Below are 25,003 nucleotides of genomic sequence, written 5' to 3'. Positions count from 1 at the left end.
TTTTCTTTTTTTATACTGACAGATTTATAGATGTAATTCTTGTTCAGTGTTTAGTAATGCTTCACAAATATTAAACATGACAATATAAAAAAGTTCAGTTATTAGCCCCTTTCCTCCCCGGCCCTTAATACATTTACCATAATACTTTTGCTCTTTTATTATTATTTGAATTGGGAAGTATATAATTAAAAGCAGTTATGAATTTAGTACTGGAAAATGATTGACATATTTGGAGACATTGTTCATTCTACAGGTAGAGCTTGATACACAAATGGATTTCTGGACTTCATGGTCCACAGGGTGAGAACTATTGGTATTGCATTTGATTCAAGGAATATTTGTTTTGAGAGTAGCAGTTGTGTCCAGTTTTCCTTAAAGAAGGTTTCCTTGGGCAGAATTTGGAAATCTGTGTTACATGTAGAATTAAACTTGTAAATTAAATTTACTTGGGCATGTGAATACATGTTCACTTAAAATGATTTGGTAACAGTTTTATTTCAGGGTGCAGTATTTACTTTTAGAGCTGGTTACACTGGAAATAATTTTCTGTATCTTTTGGGATGTTTTGACATGTGGAAGAAAACTATACTCAGTGTGTACTCAGTGTTAATTTCTTCTCAGTACCGCAAAATCACATAGTTGAGCTGATGTTATCCTTATTCTTTCATTCAATTTACCGATTACCACAGATATAAATGGCTCTCTCAGATAATCCTCGCCAATGAATTTTAGCTTTCAGTTACTAAAAAACAACATTCCTGCAAAGTTTCAATTCCCCATAGATAATACTGTATATTGCTATCTAATATAATGCAGTTCTTTAAAACTCTTGAGTTTGGTTTTGGTATTGCTTAGTTACCTGGATTTTTGGAAGGGGTAGGCTAATTAGGCAGCTACTTGTCCATTATTTTATCAGGCCTACATGACAGTGATTGTTTTTTATGGTGATTTTTTTGTTTTCTTTTTTGTCGGCCTGGACATTTAAATATATTATGCTAGTGCATTAGTTCCATGAAGATTAGCTAAGATAATGGAAGGTCATAGACTGTTTAGTTGAGCCTACAAAGATAGTAAGACTTACCAAAGAAACCATGGATTTTTGAATGTGAATATTTTAAATAAAATATTGAAATTATAGTAGCCCTGGATATATTGTTCATTATGGCATTTATTCTTTTTTTTTTTTTTGAAAAAGGGTCTTGCTTTGTTGCCCAGGCTGGAGTGCAGTAGCATCATTATAGCTCACTGCAATCTCAAACTTCTGGACTCAAGAGATCCTCCTTCCTCAGCCTCTTGAGTAGCCGGGACTACAAACACGCTTCACTGTGCCTGGCTGAATTTTCTATTTTTTTTGTAGAGATGCGATCTCACTCTTGCTCAGGCTGGTCTTGAACTTCTGGGCTTAAGCAATTCTGCCTCGGCCTCCCAAAGTGCCAGGATTACAGGCCCGAGCCACTATGCCTTGCATATGCCAATTATTCTTGTTGCGATAAGTTTCTACATGCTCATTTTAGTTTCCAGTAGCATGAGCAAATAATTTATTTATATTTCATTCCTGAGAAACTAAGGGAAGAAGCTGCCTAGTGAATATGACAATTACCATTAAATCTCTGTTGTCCACTTTATGGATGCTTATGTGATTATAGCTCCGTGTCCTTTAGTAAACTTTTGGATTACTCTCAGATTGTGTTTAATAAGTTTGTGGAAACTAAATTTAAAAATCCAAGCCAGATAAATTTAAATTACTTGAGTCATGGAAAAAACCGTTGCTGAAGGAGGTTTCATAGCTAAACATAAGCAATTTTTTTTTCTTTTTCTACTTACATGGGTTATACTACCTCTCCCCCTTTCAGTATTACAGGTAGGAATTGACGTAGCACTGCCAAGTTAATATTAATGATAATATTAGCATGCTTGCACTCATGTACATGTTTAAGGTTATATAGAAAAATGTCTTTCCCATGTTTAATTTGGCTGACCAGCCCAATCAATTAGCTAATTTTATTGCTGTGTTAACTTAAAATTCTAAGGATAATAGTCTATTATTAAAATAAATGAGTAGGATTAAAATAGAGAATTGATTAAAATAAAGCTTTTTTTAAAAAATATTTTTGAATAAAGTAGCAGGCTTCATTCAAGTGAAATCCAGTTTTGGTCTCCTTTACAGGAATAGCTATTCACAGACAGAACCACTTATCACGTTTTGCAGTATCTCCTGAGGAAGTCAGAATCTGAGCCAACATGAAGACTGAATCTTGTCTTTGGTCTGATTTATAAATCGTACTTTTATTCTAACCATGTGCAAAGTGGAAGTTATAGCATGGAAACTAAAATCTTAGTAAGTGTGAATTTTATTTTAGCTATTAAATAGTAGCCTTTCTTATGGTAAATTTGTCGTCTTCTGGAGTTCACACTGTAAATGGGGTGTGGACTTAGCAGGCAGGAACAAAATACAGTACACTTCCAAAGTGAAAAATTTAGCTTTTCAGATTCAGGAAAAGTCCCTAAGAAAGAGAGGGAAAAGCTTCTGTACTCTGTCTAGGATTTCTTTTTCTTTCCTGGTTAAGTATAAATGGTGGGAAGATATTATTTGACTTGAGAAAGGATTTAAGAAAATGGAGAGGTTGGCTTTAGTGGCCAGTGTCTAAATTCAAGGCATTAAAAAAAATCATTATTAAATTTGCTGTGTGTTGCTTCATTTATGAATTCATTTTCATTAAATAATAAAGTTTTCATTATAGTGGTGGTGTTAGTAAGCCCACCCTTGAATCCTAGGACCTTTTAAACAGTGAACATATTTTTAATATGAATTGAATTTTGAATATATTTTAAATATTCAAAATTTTAAATAATTTGAATGTGAACATTCAAAATCATGTTGGATGGGCTGGGCCTGGTGGCTCAAACCTGTAATTCCAGCACTTTGGGAGACCTAGGTGGGAGGATTGCTTGAGGCCTGGAGTTGGAGACCAGCCTGGGCAATGTAGTGAGACCCTGTCTCTATAAAAAACAGAAAAATTAGCCAGGTATGGTGGTGCACACCTGTAGTCCCAGCTACTTGGGAGGCTGAGGTAGGCAGATAACCTGAGCCCAGGAGTTGGAGGTTGCAGTGAGTTATGATGATGCGACTGTACTCTAGCCTGGGTAACATAGCGAGATCCTGTCTCAAAAAAAAAAAAAAATTATATTGATATTGGAATGACTATGCTAGTAGTTACTGTAGAGATGTTCTCTCAATTTGATTTCCCCAAGTATAGGTAATATGTCATTTTCTTTTTGTGCTCCAGATAGAACTGAATTTTGAGGATACTGAATATCAAGGAACTATCTGTTTTACAGTGTTACTTTGTTAATTGTAACTATTACTTAACAACATCTTTCTTTTCTACCTGTGCTAATTAATAACAGTGGATAATTAGCACTTTTAAGCTGCTTTTGTCCCTTAGCAGATGTTATAGAATTGACTTTGATCTTCTGAATTCATGAATCGTACTCTATGTTGTTCATAATTTGAAAAGGGTTATGTGTTTAAGTATTATTTGTGTTGTTTTCCTCTCTTTGGGTCTTCTAACTATCGGTTACTTTTCTAAATTGATGATGATGGCCTGGCTGAAATTAAACATTTCTATTAGTGGCTTCCCTATTTTAATCTCCTTTCTTTTCATAGTAAACCTCCCTTTATCTTCTGCCTACCTCTTTTGCATTCCAGAGTACAATTTTATTAAATCCTGAGGTCTAAGTATGTTCTTTTTTTTTTTTTTTGGTGGAATTTATCCCCATGTCGCTATGGAAATCAAAAAAGAAAATTGGGATAATTCAATATGAAATCTTAACATGCATCTTTTGAGAAATTTATATTTTGTAAGTTGAAGGGTATGTTTATTTTTTGGGCATATATTTGGAGGTGTAATTATGTAGTTATTATTTTAATAACCATGTCTTAATTATTTATAGCTTCCTGCCTGACATAACTCACTTCAAGAAGTGCACAATGTCAGAACGTGGAATTAAGTGGGCTTGTGAATATTGTACGTATGAAAACTGGCCGTCTGCAATCAAGTGTACTATGTGTCGTGCCCAAAGACCTAGTGGAACAATTATTACAGAAGATCCATTTAAAAGTGGTTCAAGTGATGTTGGTAGAGATTGGGATCCTTCCAGCACCGAAGGAGGAAGTAGTCCCTTGATATGTCCAGACTCTAGTGCAAGACCACGGGTTAAATCTTCATATAGTGTGGAAAATGCAAATAAATGGTCATGCCATATGTGTACATATTTGAACTGGCCAAGAGCAATCAGATGTACCCAGTGCTTATCTCAACGTAGGACCAGGAGTCCCACAGAATCTCCTCAATCCTCAGGATCTGGCTCAAGACCAGTTGCTTTTTCTGTTGATCCTTGTGAGGAATACAATGATAGAAACAAACTGAATACAAGGACCCAGCACTGGACTTGTTCTATTTGCACATATGAAAACTGGGCCAAGGCTAAAAAATGTGTTGTTTGTGATCATCCCAGACCTAATAATATTGAAGCAATAGAGTTGGCAGAGACTGAAGAGGCTTCTTCAATAATAAATGAGCAAGACAGAGCTCGATGGAGAGGAAGTTGCAGTAGTGGTAATAGCCAAAGGAGATCGCCTCCTACTACAAAACGGGACTCTGAAGTGAAAATGGATTTTCAGAGGATTGAATTGGCTGGTGCTGTTGGCAGCAAGGAGGAACTTGAAGTGGACTTCAAAAAACTAAAGCAAATTAAAAACAGGATGAAAAAGACTGATTGGCTATTCCTCAATGCTTGTGTGGGTAAGTTTCTGTTTTCTGCATTTTTTGAATGGAAAGGGAAAAGGTATTAAAAATGACATGAAAAGAACTGGGCTCAACACCGTGCGCCTGTAGTTCCAGCTACTTGGGAGGCTAAGGCAGAAGAATCTCTTGAGGCCTGGAGTTCAAGGCTGCAATGCTGGATAATTTTGCCTGGGGTTAGGCACTGCGTTCCAGCTTGGGTGACATAGGGACACTCCATCTTAAGGAGAAAGAAAGAAAGAAAGAAAGAAAGATATAAACAGAATCAACATTATTTAACATTTAGTTCATTCAGCATGATAGCTGTACTCTCAAGTATGCATGTTTAAGAATCTCTGTGTTTGTGATCTTGTCGTAACTTTGTACTAAATTACCTTCATTTGGTTGTGTACATGTCTCTTCATCATTAAGGGGAAAAAAATTTTTAAGTTAAAGCAAAGTTCTTACATATCAGTGGTAAATACATACCTGGAGTTTAAAACTGCTACTCTATTTATTGTGACAAGATGTGACTGAGGAACACCAGCTGCTGTTTCTGAGTGTTTGTAAACAGTGTGAGCATCTTGTGATGATAGAAGCTTTAGTCAGATGTTAAAAATATCACAAAAATGTGTGACTCCAAGAAGTTGAACAGACATAATGTTGACCTTGAAAATACTGATGTTAATTTAACACAAATGTCATGTAGTAAATATTTGCAAACTTTATGCAACTGATTACAATGTAGCCAGCTGATTCCATATTTCAAATTATGATTTGTATGTATTGTTTTTTTAGTGCTTTCCTAAGGAAAATTTGAATATTGGTCCCAGCTCAGAGCTGTTAAAGGGCAGAGGCATGTGAGAGTAGGATTTTTCTGCAGTTATTGACCTTGTGAGTTAATTGTGATATAATTCACAAAAACAGTGACTTGAGTCTTTAGTACTTTTGAAATCTGAGATTAGATGTTTGAATTTTATTATTTAAATTATTTGGATGGGGTGTTTACTTTGACATTCAGTTTTGTAAAGGAAATTTTGAGTGATTGTTAAGGTTAAACTATTGTGAAGCTATTGTTGGGCAATAGCTAAGCCTTAAGCACAGCTTAGCTGTATTTTACCCCCCGTACTAATTTTTTATTTATCACTCTGGATATAACCCCAAGAATATGTAAGACGTAACTGTAGGAATGTGCAAGTCCTAAGAAGAAATTTCAAGAAATCTGAATTTTTTCTTTTAGTTTTGTCCTGGCAAAAAAGAATATTCCAGCAGATGAACCCTTCTGAACTCCAGACATAGTAGGCACTTAGTGACTGTTAGTTCCAGTTTTCTCCTGTCCTGAGGACTAGGAATGAAAACATACTGAGCCATCTTCTGTCTGTGTTGTCCCATTTTATCCCACTGATTTTTCCCCCGTAAATTGGTGGGCAACATATTTTTTTTTAAACAATTTAAACAGGAGATACAAAAGGGCTTTATTAATTATTAGTTTTTTAATTGAGATCAAATTCATATAACATCAGATTCACCATTTTGAAAGTGAACAACTCATTGGCATTTAGGACATTCACAGTGTTGTGCAACTACCACCTGTGTCTAGTTCTAAAATATTTTCGTCACCCTAAGAGGAAACTTTGTAAACCCTTAAGCAGTTACCACCCTCCTCAACCCCTGGTACCCACCAATTCTGGATATTTTATATAAATGGAATCTTACATCATATGAGCTTTTGTGTTAGGCATGATTGTCTTTTAATTACATGTATGGTTTTGGAGTGCTCTTAAAATTATTTTTTGCAAGTAATAGCGTACTGTTACCGGTCATGTACTTTTACTACAAGGTGGTGTTATAGTACATGTAGGTTTACGGATGGAAATCAACTAAGCTAAACTTTATTGCTTTCATTCTTAACTTCCTTTGAGGTCATAAAAATCCTTTAGAAATCCGGGGTTCATTGTTTCTTGAAGTCACTGGATCCTAGGACAAGAACTCCTGCTTTGAAACATTTTCTCTCCTTGAAACACACAGGTAGACCACTCAACATGTTTGTCTTTATGGCTGTTATTTCTTCTTGGTCCTGCTCTCTCTTTCCTCCCTCCCTCCCTCCCTCCCTTCCTCCCTCCCTTCCTCCCTCCCTCCCTCCCTTCCTCCCTCCCTCCCTCCCTTCCTCCCTCCCTCCCTTCCTTCCTTCCTTCCTCCCTTCCTTCCTTCCTTCCTTCCATCCTTCCTTCCTTCCTTCCATTAACCATCCTTGTACCTCTTTGCATTTTAGTAGTTGTGAGTTCATTTTAAAGGTGAAACAAAAACTTCTACAAGCAGGGCCAATGTCAGATTTGGTCTTGGCTTCATTAACTTACTATTTCCACCCCAAAGTTTCTGGATTTTTAGGGCCAAGGGTTGATTGTATTTGGTTCTTGGTAAAGTGGAGTATGTCTTTCCTATTAGCAAAGATTTTTGAGTGTTAACTGCACGATATGATTCTGAACTGTTACACACAAAAGGCTACGGACTTGTCTCTTGGGCAGCTGTATTCTGATTTGTAAACATCATGGAAATATGTTAAGAACTTTTTTACATTGTGTTTGGTTAAGAAAAAAAAAAACTTAAGCAGTAACACTAACAGAAGCGTGTACACCCTGAAAATTAACCTTTATTTCCCCTTTTCTGCCTGCCTGATGTTCCCAAGATGATATATTATGGTATATTGATGCTAAGTGTTTTTAAAAATCATCTTCAAAGTATGTACACTAAACATAAAATGTATACTGAGTGTGAAGTGTGAGCCTTTCCCATTTAAAATTGGAAAAAATTTTCAACCATAGGTCAACTTTGTAGCAGATAAAATACAAATGAGGAAGATTCATTTGTTGAGAACGACAAGTAAACTGAAGCATCAATAGTATTGGGTAAACATCTTTACATGACTCTTGGGTGTAAGTTTCAGATAAGTCAAATTATCTTATGTGGCGAGAGACTGGCAGTGCCAAAAGCTGACATCAGTGAAAGCGGAACCTGGGGGTGGGAGTCAGGGTAGTAAAGGCAAGGGTATGAATTTAAATATGCAGTTGTCTCTGGAATGTCTGCAGTTGTTGCCGGATGTTTTTAGGGATGTTGCATCAGCACTCACCATGCCTTTCCCACTGGGTGGACAGAAAGCTACCTACAGAACAGGGTGGCACTACCTGCTTTTGTTCTGCTATTATATTGAATCAGTTGTCCTGTGAAACTGCATTTCAATTTGTGACTCCGATTGATCTGTTGAAAAGACACAGGGCCAGATAAGAACACCAAATTAAATCTGTGCTATAACTTGTATTCCTGAATCCTAGATTCATATGTCCAGCTGCCTGTTCAACATTTCCCCTTGAGTGTCTAATATCTCAAACTCCTTTCAAACTCAGGCTAAAACTGAACTGATCTCTCCCTCACATCTATTCTCTAATAGTCTCCCGTCTTGGTTGATGGCAGTTCTGTTACTTGTTCTGTTACTTGTGCTAAAAGCCTTGATTATCCTTGATTCTCCTGTTTATCAGAAGCTCCTGTTGGTTCTACCTTCAAAATATATCCAGAATCTGACTGCGTCTCACCACCCTGGTCCAAACCTGATCCTCTCCTTCCCCTAGCCCTCCGTTATATAATCTGCTCTCAACATAGGTGCTACTGTTTTTAAAAAACTCAGCTCAGAACCTTCTAGGGATTGCCTGTGTCACTTGGAGTAAAAGCCGGAGTCCCTCAAAAATGCCATTTATGTGCTTTGTGTCCTGCCCTCTCCCCTCCGTGCATATATAGTTCACCCTTCAACAACTCAGGTTTGAACTGTGTGGGTCCCCTTACATGCTAATTTTCTGCCACCTCTGAGAAAGGAAGACCAACCCCTTCTCTTCCTCTTCCTCCTCACCATAAAGATGATGAGGATGAAAACTGCTATGATAATTCACTTCTGCTTAATGCATAGTAAATATGTTTTCTTTTCCTCATGATTTTTTTAGTAACTTTTTTTTCCTCTAGTTTATTGTAAGAATACGGTGTGTAGTACATATAATGTACAAAATGTGTGTTAATTGCTTATGTTATCAGTAAGGCTTCTGGTCAATGGTAGGCTACCAGTAGTTAAGTTTTTGGGAGAGTCAAAAGTTATATACAGATATCCTCCATGATTTCAAAGGTCAACTGTATATTTTTTACCTCTGAACTTATCATCTGCTCTCCACATTCTCCATTTCACTCCAGCCACTTTTCTATAAGCAAGCCTCAGGCCTTTGTACTTGCTGTTTTCTTCTGCCTGGGTTGCTCTCTCCTGATTGCAGAATTTGCTAAATTACCTCCTTTAGTTTGTTTCTCAAATGTTGCCTTCTCAGTGAGTCCCTCCCTGACTGCTATATGTAAAGTTTTATCCCTGTCCCTTACCCCGTCTCCACCTTCAATTTTCTTCATAACTGTATCACCTTCTAATATACTTAGTCATCTTGTTTATTACTTGTCTCTCTCTTCCCTAGAATTTAAGTTTCTTGAGGGCCAGGAATTTTATCTGTTTTGTTCATAGCTGCATCTTAGTACCTAGGACAGCACCTGCTACCTAGGCACTCATACATTTTTAAATAGGAAACTGGGGTCTGGGCAAACAGACCTTTATTCTACTCCTATCCTGAATTTCTAGATTCTTTGCTGTCTTCTTAGCTTTCTGTTTTTTTCACCTTACACACTATTTGGGGCTTGATCCAGTGGAGCCAACTCTGCTTCTCGCTGGTTGTAAGGGGCAGACAGAGGGTAGTAGACATGATAGGGTCCTACTGGAGAGGGTTGAGGGGCAGTCTAAGGCTGTGAAAAGTCTGGAGTCAGGTTTCTTTATCTTTAATTTCTTCATCTTCATCCTTTTACTGATGGTAACATTTGCTTTAAAAAAAATAATTCTTTGTGTTTACTATACCTAGAGGTCTATCAAATATAATTTTTACTTGAAAATGTTTTATTCATTTGTCATTGGACTTATTGCTTCCTAATTGACATTTTGTCATGCTTCTTAAACAATAGCTGTATCTTATGTTTAGCTTGTCCAGTACTCCTGCTAATGAAGATGGGAAGGAGTTGAGATTTGGTGGGGGTGTTGAAGGTGTTGGGGAAAAAGAATCAAACTTATATAATAAGTACATGTTGAAACTGGAATTTTTATTCTGAAATGTTCAGTTGCCCCATACCCAGTAGTAGTGGTGAGAGCAACTTTCACTGTAGAGAATGTGTGAATCAGTAAACCCTCCTGGTGCTCCAAAGCTTTGGGGCAACCTGCAGTGTGGACTGGTTTCCCGTGTTGAGAATCACCAACATGGGTATTGGTATCAAGAATGTGTTTATGGATGGACATTTATCAAGTAGCAGGCTGAGATGGGGTCATGAGGATTGTAATCTTGGTATTTCCTGAGCAAAATTTGTTATACTTTCAAAATTTTGACATGTTTAAATATTGTGATGATTTTAAAAACATAGAAAATATGTTGGCATTAACCTTTTCTGTCAGGTTGTCTGCAAAAATATTGTTTGATCTAATGTATTCCTTTTTCTCATAATTTAATTATATTGAAAGTCAATATTTAAGGCATTTTCCATATTGATGCCAATTGTATTTGGCCCCCTTGCTAGAAACCTGTGTACTGTATTGTATGATACCTGTGCACGTTAGAGTGGCAGGCATAACTGTAGAAATATCTAAAACCTGGATGATGGTATTAAACGTGTCCATTTGGTTTCACTAATGCTATTTGTTCATTTTAACAAAAATTAGCAATGTGTAGGCCTATTACATGTAAAAATATTCTTTTCAATGTATTCTGGTATTGGTATCAAGAATTGTGTATATGGATGGACATTTGGAATTTGACAATCTAAGTTTTCTTCAGGGAAGTAAATCATTAAGGTTACATTAGTGTTATTTTTATTTTTCTGTGGAAAAACAAAACTGTTGCTAAATGTAATCTTCTATTTTATTTTTTATTATTCCTAGTTTTGAAGTACATGTCTGGTCAAATGAAAAGGGTGTTGTACAATAATCTAAACAAAATTACATTAACTTTGAAGAAAAAGTCATTTAGATTAGTTTTTGAGAGATTATAATGCTTTGAACTGGAATGATTGGATGGTAATTTATACCAAGGAAATTACCATGTCAAAACAAAAAAGGAAATCCCTACAATGGACACAGTGGTGATTTTACCCATTTAAGATGTATTTGGGCTAACTTTTTAACTTTAGAGGACACTCGGGGCATACAAATGATTGTGATGAAAAAAATAGACCGGCTTCTATTCTTTAGTTCGTACTCCTTAGCTTTAACAGTTATTGATGTGCTTCACACAGAGTTTATCAGTGACTTACCTGAAGGAATAAAACATTAGGTATTTTGAAAAACACACTATTAATGAGGTAAGTTACAGTGCCTAAATTTGCATTTTTTACTTGTCCAGTACTTCCTTATAGGTTCATCTCTCTCCTTCTTTGGACTTTTTATGATTTACATGGTTTCTTTAAATAGTGTAGCAGACAGGATAATGTCTACTGTGACACCCCCCACCCCATGTCTGTGTCCTAAATCCCCAGTATCTATGAACATGCCACTTTACGTGGCAAAAGGGATTTCACAGACATGATTAAATTAAGGCTCCTGCGATGGAGGGATTATCCAGGTGAACAGTGTAATCACAAGAGTGGATGAGGGAGACGAGAGTGAGGGTCAGAGGAGGAGATGTGAAGATGGAGAAGCAGAGAGCTGAGAGATGCAGGGCCCTGACCTAAGGAATTTGGGCAGCCTCTCAGAGAAAAGTCAAGACTCCCCCAGGCCTCGTGACTGAGCACAGCCCTGCCAGCACCTTGATTTTGGCTCAGTAAGGCCCATGCAGAACGTCTGACCTCCTGAATTTTAAGACAAAAATTTGTAGTAATTTATTAGAGTGGCAATAGGAAATTAATACAAATAGGTTTTTTTTTTTTTAAACACATATCTTAATTTGATAATTTCAGAAACTTAACCTTCACCAATTCCTAGAGGGGTTAAGAGCCATTGTTAATAATGAAAGAAGTTGAGGTTGGGAGAGGCTGACTTCCTGCATGTCAAGTAGCCATGTTGTTTTCTTTTTCTAGACAAAGATGGTAAAGATGTTTGTTTCTGCTAGATATGGTTGAAAGGAATACTGTTACCGGAGCTTTTGAATAATGTTTGATGCTGTGAATAGTTATATTTTCAGTCCTGGCTTTTTTGAAGTCAGCAAAATAAATATGTCTACATGAAGCTGATCACTGTGTCCCAGGGTAATCTGTCAACTTGTTAATATTTTACAGCATTCCATGATAAATAAATTTGAACTTGATTTTTTGTGTGGCTTTTCTGTAGTATTTTTTCTGTTTCTGTTGCTCATGTTGGCCTATTTTCAGTTTGCTTGGACAATCTGTTTTCCATCTTTAGAATCTTCCCTGCGCTATGGAATTGCTTTGCAGTTATCATTACTTCTGTGTTGGTAGCTCAGTTGCAGATCCATGTTCAAATATGTCCTTTTTAGAGATCACCTTCTGGGAGTTTAGAGAGGAAGGTAATGGAATTGTTCACTATTCTGATTTAAGTTATGGTTATTTTTTAAATGTGAATTATGAACTTTGATATTGATGCCAGACTGAGCATTCTATTGAAAGATACTCTTCTGATTTAGTTTTCTTTTTTTCTTAATACACTGCTTTGCATATGAATGAAGGGTGAGCCAGAAAAAAAGTCTTGGGTCTTACAGAAAGTCTTCAACATTTAAAATTATCTATTGCCCTTTTTAAAAAAAGCCAACAAAAATGGTTTGAGTTAAAATGTTCTATTAAAAGCTTTTAATAGAATCCAAAATATATACAGACTGCTGTAGCAAATCTTTGGCACTGCATCCATAAAAGGAAAGTAAGCTGCTAGAATGTTCGCAATGCCTTGTATGTCCTTGGTTAACTTTGTGCTACTCTTACGTGGGATGTGTGTGTAGCTATAAAAACTGCAGTATCTTTTCACTCCATACACATTCTTGATTGTGACTCTACTTCTTACCAAAGGTAGTTCATATTAAAGGTAATAGAGTTATTTTTAGCACTATGAAAGGAGTATTATCTTCAGGTAGTTTTTGTCTTGTTTTTCACGTTTTTAATGGTTTCCTCTTGTGATTTTGGAACACTGGATATAAAATAACATGTCATGATTTCTAAGTCATGAATTGTGGGAATTTTCAGCAATATAAAAGATTCTAATCTGTAGAAAACACACAGACACACACACATTCTCATTCTCTCTCTCTCTCTCTCTTTTTCACCCCTTTCCTTTCCACTATTAATTGATGCTGGTCAGTTTAGTCTGGGATTTGAAAGTACTTCCTGACACTTGGGGTAAAAAAGGAAAGCTTCCAGGAATGACTGTGTCTGTTAAGGCAAATGGATGATGATGGCAGAAATAGAGCCCTGGCAGTATTCTGGTTGCCTTTAGCATGTCTGAGACATAGTTCCTGGCTTTCAGAAATGATTGATTACACAAGCTTGCCAAGTAGTAAGGTGCCCTTTTAAGCTGAGAAAGGGAATATGTCGGGTAATCTTGATTATATGACACTGACGTTGGAATGTGCATCATTGATTTAGTAAAGACTTTCATTTTTAGAAAAGTACTGCATTAAATGAACGCACTGAATTATGAAATCCAGATGTATCTTTTAAATATCAAATATATATTAATAAAAGAATGTTTCAACTCTAGAGAATTGTTGCAGTTTAAACTGTAAGATAACTTTATTTTAAAAAATTTTGTTAAAGTATGCACATGGTTAAAAAAAAATCAAGCAGCATAGATAGAAGAGCTTATAACGAAATGCAGTAGTTTCTTCTCTACACCTCCAGTCCTGCTGTGCAGAGACGACTTTTTCCCCATCAGTCTTTTATAATGAGAAATTTCATAAAATTACAAGTATAATAATACATTGAACAACACATGCTTTTCACCTAGATTTTCCCATTAGTACTTTGCCACATTTGGTGACGCTCTCTCACTTGTATGTATCCTTTTTCTGAACCATTTGAGAGTTGCAGACATCATGACACTTCGCCTCTAAATACCTCAGTATATATTTCCTAAGAACAAGGACGGTTTTCCTACATAACCACACAATGTAATTATCCAGGAAGTTTAATACTGAAAGCTCATATTCGGTTTCACCAGTAGTTTCAATAATTACTGTTGCCCCAGCCCTGTTCAGTCAAGGATTATACATCCTGTTTAATCGTTTTGTCTCATTAGTCTCCTCTAATGTACAACAGTGCAGATCTGTTAATGGTTTTTGTTGTTTATCTTTCATGGCAACATTTTCAAAGAGTCTACTTTTGCAGAATGATCTTCCATTTGGCTTTGTAGGTTTCCTTATGATTAGATTCAATTTAAACATTTATCTTTTTTTAGGGGAGGGAGGAATGCTATATAGGTGATATTAATTGAGGCTGCACCTCTGACATTTCTGAATAATGTCCTTGTATCTTTTTTTTTTACAATTTATTTTAATTGAGGTAAAATATATATAACATAAGACTACCATTTTACTCATTTTTAAGTGTACATTAATGGCATTAAGCACGTTCACATTGTTGTGCAACTGTTAATACCATCCATCGCTGGAACATTTTTCATCTTGCAAAACTGAAACTCTGTACTCGTTAAACAATAACTCCCCATTCCTGCCTCTTCCCTCCTGCAGCTCCTGACAACCTCCATTCTACTTTCTATGAACCTCATATGTATGGAGTCATGCAGTATTTGTCGTTTTGCGATTAGCATATTTCACTTAGCATAGTGTCTTTAAGATTATGCATGTTGTGGCCTGTGCCACGATTTTCTTTCTTTTTAAGACTAAGTAATATTCCGTTGTATGAATAGATCATATTTTGTTTATCCATTCATCAGTTGATGGACATACTGTTTTTTTCTATTTCATCAAATTTAGACATTTGTATACTGACTTCTATAATAGTATATGTGAGAGTTCATTTTTGAATAATAAAAACAGACTATACATTATAAGACTATTTCAGAGATAAGAAAGGCTATGAAAAAATAAAAGTAATTTATAATTTCACTGCCTAGAGGAAACCTGTCAGATTTTTTGTGTATTTCAGACTTTTTTGCATTTATTTACTTTAATGTAATCGAGGTTATATTGTATATTCTGAATTTTTAATTAAACTTACTTTAATTAATTAATTTGAGACAGAGTGTCTCTCTGTCGCCCTGGGTAGAGTGCAGTGGTGTTATTGTAGCTCACTGCAACCTCAAACTCTTGGGCTCAAGTGATCCTCCTGGCTCAGCCTCCCAGCAGCTGGGACTACAGGCTCGAGCCACTGCACCCAGCTAATTTTTCTATTTTTAACAGAGATGGGTTCTCACTCTTGCTCAGGCTGGTCTCTAACTCCTAAGTTCAAGCGATCCTCCTGCCTTGCCTCCCAGAGTGCTAGGATTACAAGCATAAGCCACCATGCCTGGCCAGAACTTTATAATTTGAATTAAAATGTTTTCATCTTTTTAAAAAATGAATGTTATATGACATTGAGTTGTTGTACCGTAAGTTACCTATTTTTTTTTTTTTTTTTTGAGACAGAGTCTCACAGTGCCGTCACAGCAACCTCAAAATCCTGGGCTCAAGCGATCCTACTGCCTCAGCCTCCTGAGTAGCTGGGACTATAGGCATGCGCCACCATGCCCGGCTAATTTTTTCTATATATATTTTTAGTTGTCCAGATAATTTGTAATTATTTTTTTTTAGTAGAGACGGGGTCTTGCTCTTGCTCAGGCTGGTCTCGAAGTCCTGAGCTCAAACGATCCGCCCACCTCGGCCTCCCAGAGTGCTAGGATTACAGGCATGAGCCACTGCGCCCGGCCAGCCTATTTCTTATTATTAGCAGCCATTTGAGAGTCCCTGTGGAGCTATGTCTTTGCTGATGTTTAAGGGCTACATGCCATATCATTTTATTAGTCATATTTATTTTTTTTGAATAGTTGATTTGTCTTTTGTTCAGTTTCTTTGTTGATTTTATCAAGTTACATGAAGTCTATATAAATGTAAAGTGTATACATCTTAAAAATAAATACCATTCATATTTGTTGCAAATATTCTTTCCCTTTTTCAGTGGGGCAGTTTACTAACATTCTGTCTTTGTTGTTGTAAGCAGTTTTTTTGGATTGAACTAAGGATTAAAATATTTTTCTAAATTCTGCTACTACAATTTATTAAATAAATTCTTTTCTCATTGATTTGGGTGCTTTTATCATATATAAAATGATTCCACATACTGCAGTTTGTTTTGAGGCTATTTATTTTGATGTGTCTGTTTTTTTATCAGTATCATACTTTTGCTTAAATAATCATAGCTTCCCTCCAATTGCTTTTAAAAATTGTCTTAGCTTTTACCTTTTCTTTGTTCATTTGTTCGTTCATTTATGCAGTCAGGTATTGAGTGTGCTCCCAAACACTATGAGAGAAATCATGGCTCTTGGAGAGTTTATGGAGGAAGATAGAATTCAGCAAGCCGGGATAGGATAGTTCAGTAGAGGAAGTGTAGAGTACTAGAGGACCATATGGCCCAATCTCATTAGGAGATTGAGAGAGGGTGTTAAGTGACATCTAAGCCAAAACCTTAGAGAGAAGAAGGAAGAGTGTTTCTGTCAGAGGGATTGTATGTGTTAAGACCCCATAGTCGAGGCGGCCTGGCATGTCCAATAACCTGAAAGAAGTTAGCAGGGTTGGAGCGTAGAGTGGGAGCTGTGAGCGACAACCTGCAGGGAATGTTGGACCATTCCAGGCCTGTTAACCTAGTTGAGGAATTTAGCTCCTAGCCTAAGAGCAGTGGTAAAGTTTTAAAAGGGGAGTGCCTTAATCAGATCTGTGGTTTAGGATAACTATGTTTGCCTGCCGTAGTGTAGAGAATAGGTTGGGAGGGGGCAACACATGAGACAAGCAGACCACTTAGGGAGAAATTAAAGCAATTCAGGTGAGCTTGTAGTCCACAGCTAGAGTAGTGGAGGCAGTGGAGATGGGGAAATGGGGGTTATTTGAGAAAGACTTAAGAGGTAGAATCAGCAAAACTTGGAAGAATTGATATGGTGGGGGAAGGAGTTTAGAAAGATAGCCAGATTTTTGGTTTGACACCTGGGTTGGATAGCAGTATCATTTTTCCTGAACACATAGGAGAGGGCAAGTTCAGTTTTAGATATATGGTGAGGATGTCTAATGGGTTGTTGGATAATATAGGCCTGAAACTTTTGGGGAAAATCTACCACTCAGTTTATGTGGATGCTTGTGGGGTTATCAGTGTTTACTGAAGCTGTGAACTTTGTCTTGCAGTGGCAAATTGTCGGGACTTTCTTATTTTGTGCTTCTAGCTGGAGACATTATCAAAATGGACTAGGTTATTTTTTTTAACATCTCTTCCAATTTGATAATTCTCTGACTTGTATCAGTATTTTTGTCTAGGAGTTAAATTACAATATTATTATAAATTATGAAAGTATAATATGAACAATATAAAGTTATGGTAAGTCATGAAAGTTTTTTCTTTTATCTTTTCTTCCCCATCGTCACCTTTTAAAATGTTCACTTACCCTCTAGTTTTCTCACTTGTAAAAAGAAGGCTGGCTAGACTATTAAGTCTTTCCAGGCCTACCTGAGATAGTATAATTCTGAAAATCTAAAATGTGGTTTCAAATTTAGCAAGGATAACTTGGTAATGTAGCAAGTGAAATTTTTATTTTGAAGTTAGAGAAACTTTTGGACTTGATTTCAGTGGTGATTGTGGTTTTGACATATATACTGTGAGTTCAAAATACACTTTTGGAACCCTAGATTTGTAAGAACCATAATTTCCTCTCAGTCGAATATTTTAGTGATATTTGTAATTTGAACTCATGTTCATCTTTTTCAACCCATTAACATTTGTTCTCATCTCTGATCACTTGTCCCCCAAATAACTTTGTGACATGTTCCTTTAAGTCCTTCCGTCATGCTTTCAAAAGTAATTTTTCCTGCTCAGCAGCATCTTCTTTTTCTTTCTTTCTTTCTTTCTTTCTTTCTTTCTTTCTTTCTTTCTTTCTTTCTTTCTTTCTTTCTTTCTTTCTTTCTTTCTTTCTTTCTTTCTTTCTTTCTTTCTCTCTTTCTCTCTCTCTCTCTCTCTCTCTCTCTCTCTCTCTCTCTCTCTCTTTCTTCTTTCTTTCTTTCTCTCTCTCTCTTTCTTTCTCTCTCTCTTTCTCTCTTTCTCTCTCTCTCTCTCTCTCTCTCTCTCTCCTCTCTCTCTCTCCTCTCTCTCTCTCTCTTTTCTTTCTTTCTTTCTTTCTTTCTTTTTTGAGACAGAGTCTCACTCTGTTGCCCAGGGCTAGAGTGCCATGGCGTCAGCCTAGCTCACAGCAACCTCAAACTCTTGGGCTCAAGTGATCCTCTTGCCTCAAGTCTCCTGAGTAGCTGGGACTACAGGCATGCACCACCATGCCCAGCTAATTTTTTCTATATATTTTTAGTTGTCCAGTTAATTTCATTCTATTTTTTAGTAGAGACAGGGGTCTTGCTCTTGCTCAGGCTGGTCTTGAACTCCTGACCTCAAGTGAGCCTCCCGCCTCCGCCTCCCAGAGTGCTAGGATTACAGGCGTGAGCCACCGCACCTGTCCAACATCTTATTTCTTATGAAAGTATCTTCTCAGTTCAGGTTTTTCTTCATGACTTTGGGGATTTATATTTCCACGACAGTTGGGTTGCTAACATTCTGATAAAAGATGTAAGGAGGCAAGAGCTCAGAAGTATATTTGTCATGATTTGCCATAATTTATAGATTATTTAAAAGACCTTAGAGATTTTAACTTCTTTATCTCATTGAATCTTTTATTTTTCTAAAGAGGTTGTTTTAATAATGGATGGTGAGATAATTGAATGGAAGCTAGTCTTGATATAGTATAGATTAAATTTAAGAGTTTATTTCCAATTTCTGATTTTCATTTTTTGGTTTTTCAAAAAGGTTATTGTTCTATAGCATTATGTTAGGAATAGAAATGGTAGGTTTTAACTTGTTGGCATTGGTTATTATGTGAAAAGTGTAACTAGGAGGTGATTTGTTTGGTTTGCTCAAACTATTTCTGGGATTGTGCCTGTGCTTATGCCTACTTTGAGGTACACTTAACAATGTTGAAATCATTTTATTTAAAAAGCAACTCGTATTTGAGTTTTGAAAGAATTTGCTGTGAATATTTAAGCCTGGTTCATGATTAAACTATAGCCAAATGGTATCAATATGAAGAAAAAAAGTACTACTGGGTGGTATAGTTTTCTTTCAGTATGCAAAACCAGTTAAATGAATTAAACTCTGGGTAGAGGAAAACTACTTAGACATTGTAGCCAGCCACATCTGCATCTTTCTACTGACCATGGTAAAGGACATTCTGAACATTACCACTTAAAACTAACTTTTCTCTTTAAGGGTTCCTGAAATTGTGCCAGCTGACTCCAGGTCCACCCTGACCCCACAGCATAAACCATGCTGTGATGTCACAGCTACCATAGAACTCCAGGGTAGTGTTGAGCTGGCCCATGTGAGCTCAGGTAAGTCCTGGCTTTTTTTTTACCATTTGGCATTCTTTTCAAAGTTAGTTACCATTACGATTTTATGTCAAAGGAAAATAAGGCAAAACTTTGAAAACTGTGCCATATATGGGGGAAAAAATAAGTCTGTTTTCGAAACATCTATGAGCCAGCTCCATATTCTAACCAACGGAGTTCCATAGTAGCTGTGAAGTCCCCAGTGAGTTATTGACGTGTGGCTTCAAAATATATTAAACTCTGTTCCTGGCCCAGCTTACAAAACAATAAGATTTTTTTTTTTTTCTTAAACTTTGTAGATAGTAACTTTCATTTACTCTTAGGTCTTCATGTTTTTTAAAGTCTATTAGCACTTTATCTGTTATTATGTATCACTAGTTAATTGTCCATTTCATTCATTCAATTTTGAATGTATGATACTGCAGGTTAGTTTTATAATTTTAATCTTCTCAGAGTGCCTTCAACTGTCCTTTTATTTGCCTTTGTAACATGAAGGAGAAAGGGACAGAATATGTGATATATGTTTGTTAAATTTTCAAAAAAAGTATTAAGAGAAGTATGCTTCAGTTACTCTTGGAGGCACTGTGAGATGTTAGTAACCTAGAAAGCATGTATATGTTACCTCTTTTTATCTTCTTTTGGAAGCTTTGAGTTTTATTCCTGGCCTTTGGTTCTATAAAGTGAGATGTTAGCACTTAACATTTATTTGTTGTCTTTTCCTGCTTACCAATTCTTCTGCCTTCTTATTTTCCTTTTATCCCCTGATATTAAAAGGTGCTCAAAATGTACTGTTATGTGAGGAACCCAGAGACATGTTGTAAGGTTTTTTTTTTTTTTTTTGCATACACTATGATGCCCTTTTCCCCCTCCCTAAGTAGAAAACATGTGGTCTCTAAATTTAAATTATATGAGTATGGGCCAAATCTTATTAAACACCATGTCTGCAGTGAAAACCCATCTATGAAGAAACTGTCTTTATCAGTAGTTCTCTTTGAGCAGGGTGTAATAAAGACATACCAAAAATTTGGACAGTTCAGTGACATTCTCATGAAATTTGATTTCTGATAAATTTACTAATGTTTATAGCTGAAAATTTACCAGTTACTGAAACTATGAACTCTTAATTATGGTTAGTGAAAAAAATGGAATTATATATTCCCCGAATATTAGAGAATAGAATACTTTTCTTTTAAATATTCTTTTGTGTGTCTACTTAAGTATGTGTTTTTCATGCTCATGTGTTTTTGTGCTGTCCGAGATTGAGAACAGGATCTCTGTTCTGTTCATCCTCATCTTCTGTCCTTCGTTATATCCTCCATGCTGGGGAATGGGCAGTATGCTGTATGTGCGTTTTAATTCAGAGTGTGGGAGGGAGTAATTAAGTGTTTTTGATATTTTGTGTTAGGTCAGATAGAAATTCTGGTTGTGTGTATTTGTGTGTATCAGCTTTATTGAGATATAATTCATATACCATGCAAGTCAGCGTTTTAAATTCTGGTCGTGTTTTTAAAAAGCACTTAATAGGAAGGCAGAATGGGTGATATTGTAACTCATAGTTCCAAAGCATAGTTTGCTAACTTTGTTGTGCTTTTTGGTCTGCAACCCACCTCCATTGTGCCAGTTAACTTCTAATTACCGAAATCCCTCAGAAACATTAGAGAGGAAATTAATTCTTAAGAATTTCTAGTAGACTTCATCTGTGTAGTTGGTTAGCTGAAAATAATGACAATGATTTGAAGATTTCCCCTTCTTCCAACCCCTAGAGGGAAATTATTTGGTGTTTACTTTAGATTACATCATCTTTGTCTTGGGAAATAAAAAATATGTATGAACATATACAAACATCCATACATGCGCACATGTGCATACATGTATATGGTGCCGATTTTCCTCTTTATCTTTTCAGGTAAGTTGATCAGGGTCTTGGATTGATGTTCAGAAGTGCTTGGAACATTTCTTATGTAATGTAAAGAAATTTTATAAATAGATATATTTTTAGATTAAAGCCAAAAACCATGAAAGATACAGTGATGCTGCATGTGCCTGGAAATAGTTAATGGCTTTGGTAGGACTGAAGGGAAAAGTAGTTGCCTTCACACAGAAATACTATAGAAACAAAAGGAGGTGAGTGGGCACACTCAGTTCTAAATAAAACAAACTGCATTAAATTATTCAAAAAGTTATGGGCCCTACCAGATTACACTTAACTATTCATTAAAATAAGTTAAGCAGGCTGGGTGCAGTGGCTCATGTCTGTAATCCTAGCACTCTGGGAGGCCGAGGCGGGTGGATCGCTCGAGGTCAGGAGTTCGAGACCAGCCTGAGCAAGAGCGAGACCTCGTCTCTACTAAAAATAGAAAGAAATTATCTGGACAACTAAAAATATATATAGAAAAAATTAGCTGGGCATGGTGGCGCATGCCTGTAAGTCCCAGCCACTTGGGAGGCTGAGGCAGTAGGATCACTTAAGCCCAGGAGTTTGAGGTTGCTGTGAGCTAGGCTGATGCCACGGCACTCACACTAACCCGGGCAACTAAGCGAGACTGTCTCAAAAAAAAAAAAAACAAAAAAAAAAAAACCAAAAAACCCCCCAAAATACCCAAAAAACAAAAGTTGCACAACCAAAAAAACCCAAGTTTAGAGTTCTTTGTGTACGTGAACATATTAGACATAGAAAACTCTTTAACCGTAGATTTGCTTTTAATTCAAGTAGCACTTTCTGGTCTAGTCTCAAGGCTTGCCCTCTTGAGAAGATTTATCGCCTTTGTCTCATGCTACCTTGATGACTTCTCTGGGGCAATGTTCCTCATAAGGGTGTTTTGAAGCTCTTCATGTATTATATAATGGAGCTGGGAGTTTTACAGCTGAACTTGTATATACATAGTGAGGAATGTATTAACCTACATTGCTGTGAAAATAAAAATTCCTATAAGAAGGCATTTTAATATCATGGGTTTTTAATCTGAAAAATGTATATCTGCATTGAGGGCAGGGGGTCATTTTTTTGGGGAGATGATCTAGATTTGCAGAAAGGGATCTGTATGAATTGAGAGTTTGGAAACTTTTGAAGCTGGCCTTTTATGGCTTACAAATGTGATTTAAAAGAATTGTTTTAAATATAGGAGTTGTTTTTATTGTCTTTGTGTTTCTTATATTGCTTAGCATGGTGTTCTTTTTGTCATGAGCATTCAGTAGATGTGGGAATTAAATTGTTATTTTTAAGCCTTGTTATCTTTAATAATGATGGGAAATTGTTGCATTATGTCAGTCTGTTATACTCTAAGAAATATGTCTTATTTATTTAATTTCTAATTCGAGGTGGCAATTAAAAATGCTTTTTAGAAAGCACACTAAGAATATTTTTAACTAGTATTAGTATTTTACCCAATAAACAAATTTTCCTGATGTAACTTAGGAAGCACTTAAAATTGTTTGTTCCTGCAGTCTTTTTTTTTTTTAAGCATTATTTATGGTAAGTTGGAAGCTAATTTACACTTTCATTTTTTACCAATGCTGTTTATTATCTATACGGTACTGTACTGGCGAGTAAATAGAATGACTGTATTTACCTAACATTGATTTGTGTTAAGATTAGAAAAGTGGCAATGGAAAGTTCTTCATGGATTTGGAAAAAGTGACACTTGTTTTATCTCTCTATCCAAGTGGTTTGTAATGTTTTATTTTTAGCCTATTTCATCTGAAATCTTGTGGTTCAATTTTTACTTTATTAATTCTTAGTGAGTGTAAGGAACACTTGGCTGTGAGATAATCTGAAATCAAAATATTGCCAACTTTTACTTACAATGAAAATGGTTTCAATTGCTCTAAGTGGTTTTAAAGCTGAATAGCAGTATGGAAAGCTCAGCATTTGTTTTGATTGTGCTTTAAGTATGCAGTGTAAAGGGCAGAAGAAGCCCAACACTAACTGGAGGTACATCCCTGTCTCCTCTGTTCCTGCAGTGTCAGGATGCACGCAGGACCAGAACAGGGGCTTGATGTCTTCTGTGAAGTCTGGTTTCTCATACTCAGTTACTGATCTTTGATCCAATTAATATGGTCTAATAGTTCCTCTAAATCCCCCCACCAGAGCATGGAGCCAGCGCTGATGGTAAGGTAGGTGCCTAACTAGGCAGTTCTACTTCTGGAAAGAAATTTAAAAAAAGGGAGAGGAGTAAACTAATTTTCCTTATATTCTTTAGGACATTTAAATGATGCCTCAGGATCCAGAAAGCAGAGAGAAATACTTAAAAGAGTTTGGAGTGAATGCTACAGGTTTGTGCTTTTTGGAAAAAAAAAAAAAAGAATTAAATGCTTTTCTATCTTGGTGCTTGTTTTAGGGGTTGTAGAAGGTGATTTAGCTGCCATAGAAGCATACAAGTCATCAGGAGGAGATATTGCACGTCAGCTCACTGCAGATGAAGTACGCTTGCTGAACCGTCCTTCTGCCTTTGATGTTGGCTATACTCTTGTACACTTAGCCATACGTTTCCAGAGGCAAGATATGTTGGCAATATTGCTTACAGAGGTGAGTGCGGCATTTTGGTTAAATGTTCTTTTAAGGAAATCTTTTCTTTAGTTTTCATTTTTGATGTTATAATGTTTCTCCAAACAGTTCTTAAATGTTTTTGGTTCTTTTACTCCCTTTAAAAAATAACATTAAACTAGAAACTTCAACAGTATATAATTCTTAAGGGTATATGCTTTTAAATTGGGTACTTCACAACAATATTAGAATCTTCATGTTTGCTTAAAAAAAAAAAAACCTGGGCTATATCTGTTATTCACTCATTTAGTTCAACTAACAAATATTTGTTGAGTACCTATTGTGCACCAGGCACTGCTGAAAAGGGTTAGAATTGTGAAGACATTGGCTCTTCTTCAGGAAGTCTCCAGAAAAGTAGAGAAACAGGTAATTCTGTGTAGCTTGTACCCTGACAGATGAAGTGCTATGTGAGTACTTAGGAAATGGTTTTGAGGTTTCTTCCCTTCTTACTTAGAGCAGGTAATGCTTTAACTGGTATCTGAAGGAGGAGTGAGAGTTAGCCATGTGAAGTGGGTGGGGAAGAGAGAAGTTTAGGAAAGCATGTATGCAGGGGCCAGAAATCTTGATATTTGTAGTGAATCCAGGGACTTTGCAAATAAGTCAGCATGGCTGAGTTGGTGATTGCGAACTGAGATAGGGGAAGTGTGAGAGATGAATAGGGGCCGGATTAGGAAGGATCTTTTGGTCAAGGAATTGGAAGATTATTCCGAGGGTAGTAAAAAGGAAAGATTACTCTGAGGGCATTCCTTCTGTGTCAGGGAATTTGAAAGTTATCCTGAGGGCACTGAAAGATGTTAGGAACAGGAACAGGGAATGAGAGGAGCAGATTGTGTTTTGGCTGTTGCACACTGTAGAGGTTGAGCCTGGTTAGGGGAGGACATTGCAGTGGTGCTGGCAAGAAATCTGCCAAGTAGGGTAGTGGCCATGGAAATGAAAAGAAGTGGGCCGGTTTGAGAGAGATTATGGACATGTCGTCAATCTGAAGCGGTGGATCTATTGGATATGGGGAGAGAGAGATCCAAGTTGATTCTGAGGTTTCTGGCTAAATTAGGTAGATG

General features: G+C 36.5%; 1 protein-coding gene and 1 long non-coding RNA gene across 6 annotated transcripts in view; both read left to right on the top strand.

The window, feature by feature from the left end:
- The window catches only part of ZRANB1 (zinc finger RANBP2-type containing 1), a 62,965-nt gene that overhangs the window by 18,458 nt on the left and 19,504 nt on the right, over nt 1-25,003 (top strand). For 2 of the 5 annotated variants that reach the window (XR_006739150.1, XR_006739151.1), the window contains exons 1-3: nt 2,171-2,338; nt 3,955-4,805; nt 23,740-23,927. Coding sequence is in view for 3 of the 5 variants with exons in the window: in XM_045568008.1 (XP_045423964.1) it covers nt 2,298-2,338; nt 3,955-4,805; nt 23,740-23,927 (1,080 nt within the window). In the remaining 2 variants the exon portion in view is untranslated. Of the gene's footprint in view, nt 1-2,164; nt 2,339-3,855; nt 3,862-3,954; nt 4,806-23,739; nt 23,928-25,003 lie in introns of those variants that run through there. The other 3 variants (XM_045568008.1, XM_045568009.1, XM_045568010.1) reach the window with 3 other exon arrangements.
- Nucleotides 6,770-23,732, top strand: LOC123649814. Its single transcript, XR_006739152.1, has 3 exons — nt 6,770-6,812; nt 19,284-19,405; nt 23,363-23,732. It is a non-coding gene; the product is annotated as an uncharacterized LOC123649814 (long non-coding RNA).

The sequence above is a fragment of the Lemur catta genome, chromosome 14, assembly GCF_020740605.2.
Source record: "Lemur catta isolate mLemCat1 chromosome 14, mLemCat1.pri, whole genome shotgun sequence".
Taxonomy (NCBI): Eukaryota; Metazoa; Chordata; class Mammalia; order Primates; family Lemuridae; genus Lemur; species Lemur catta.
This window is presented reverse-complemented; position numbering and strand designations above follow the sequence as displayed.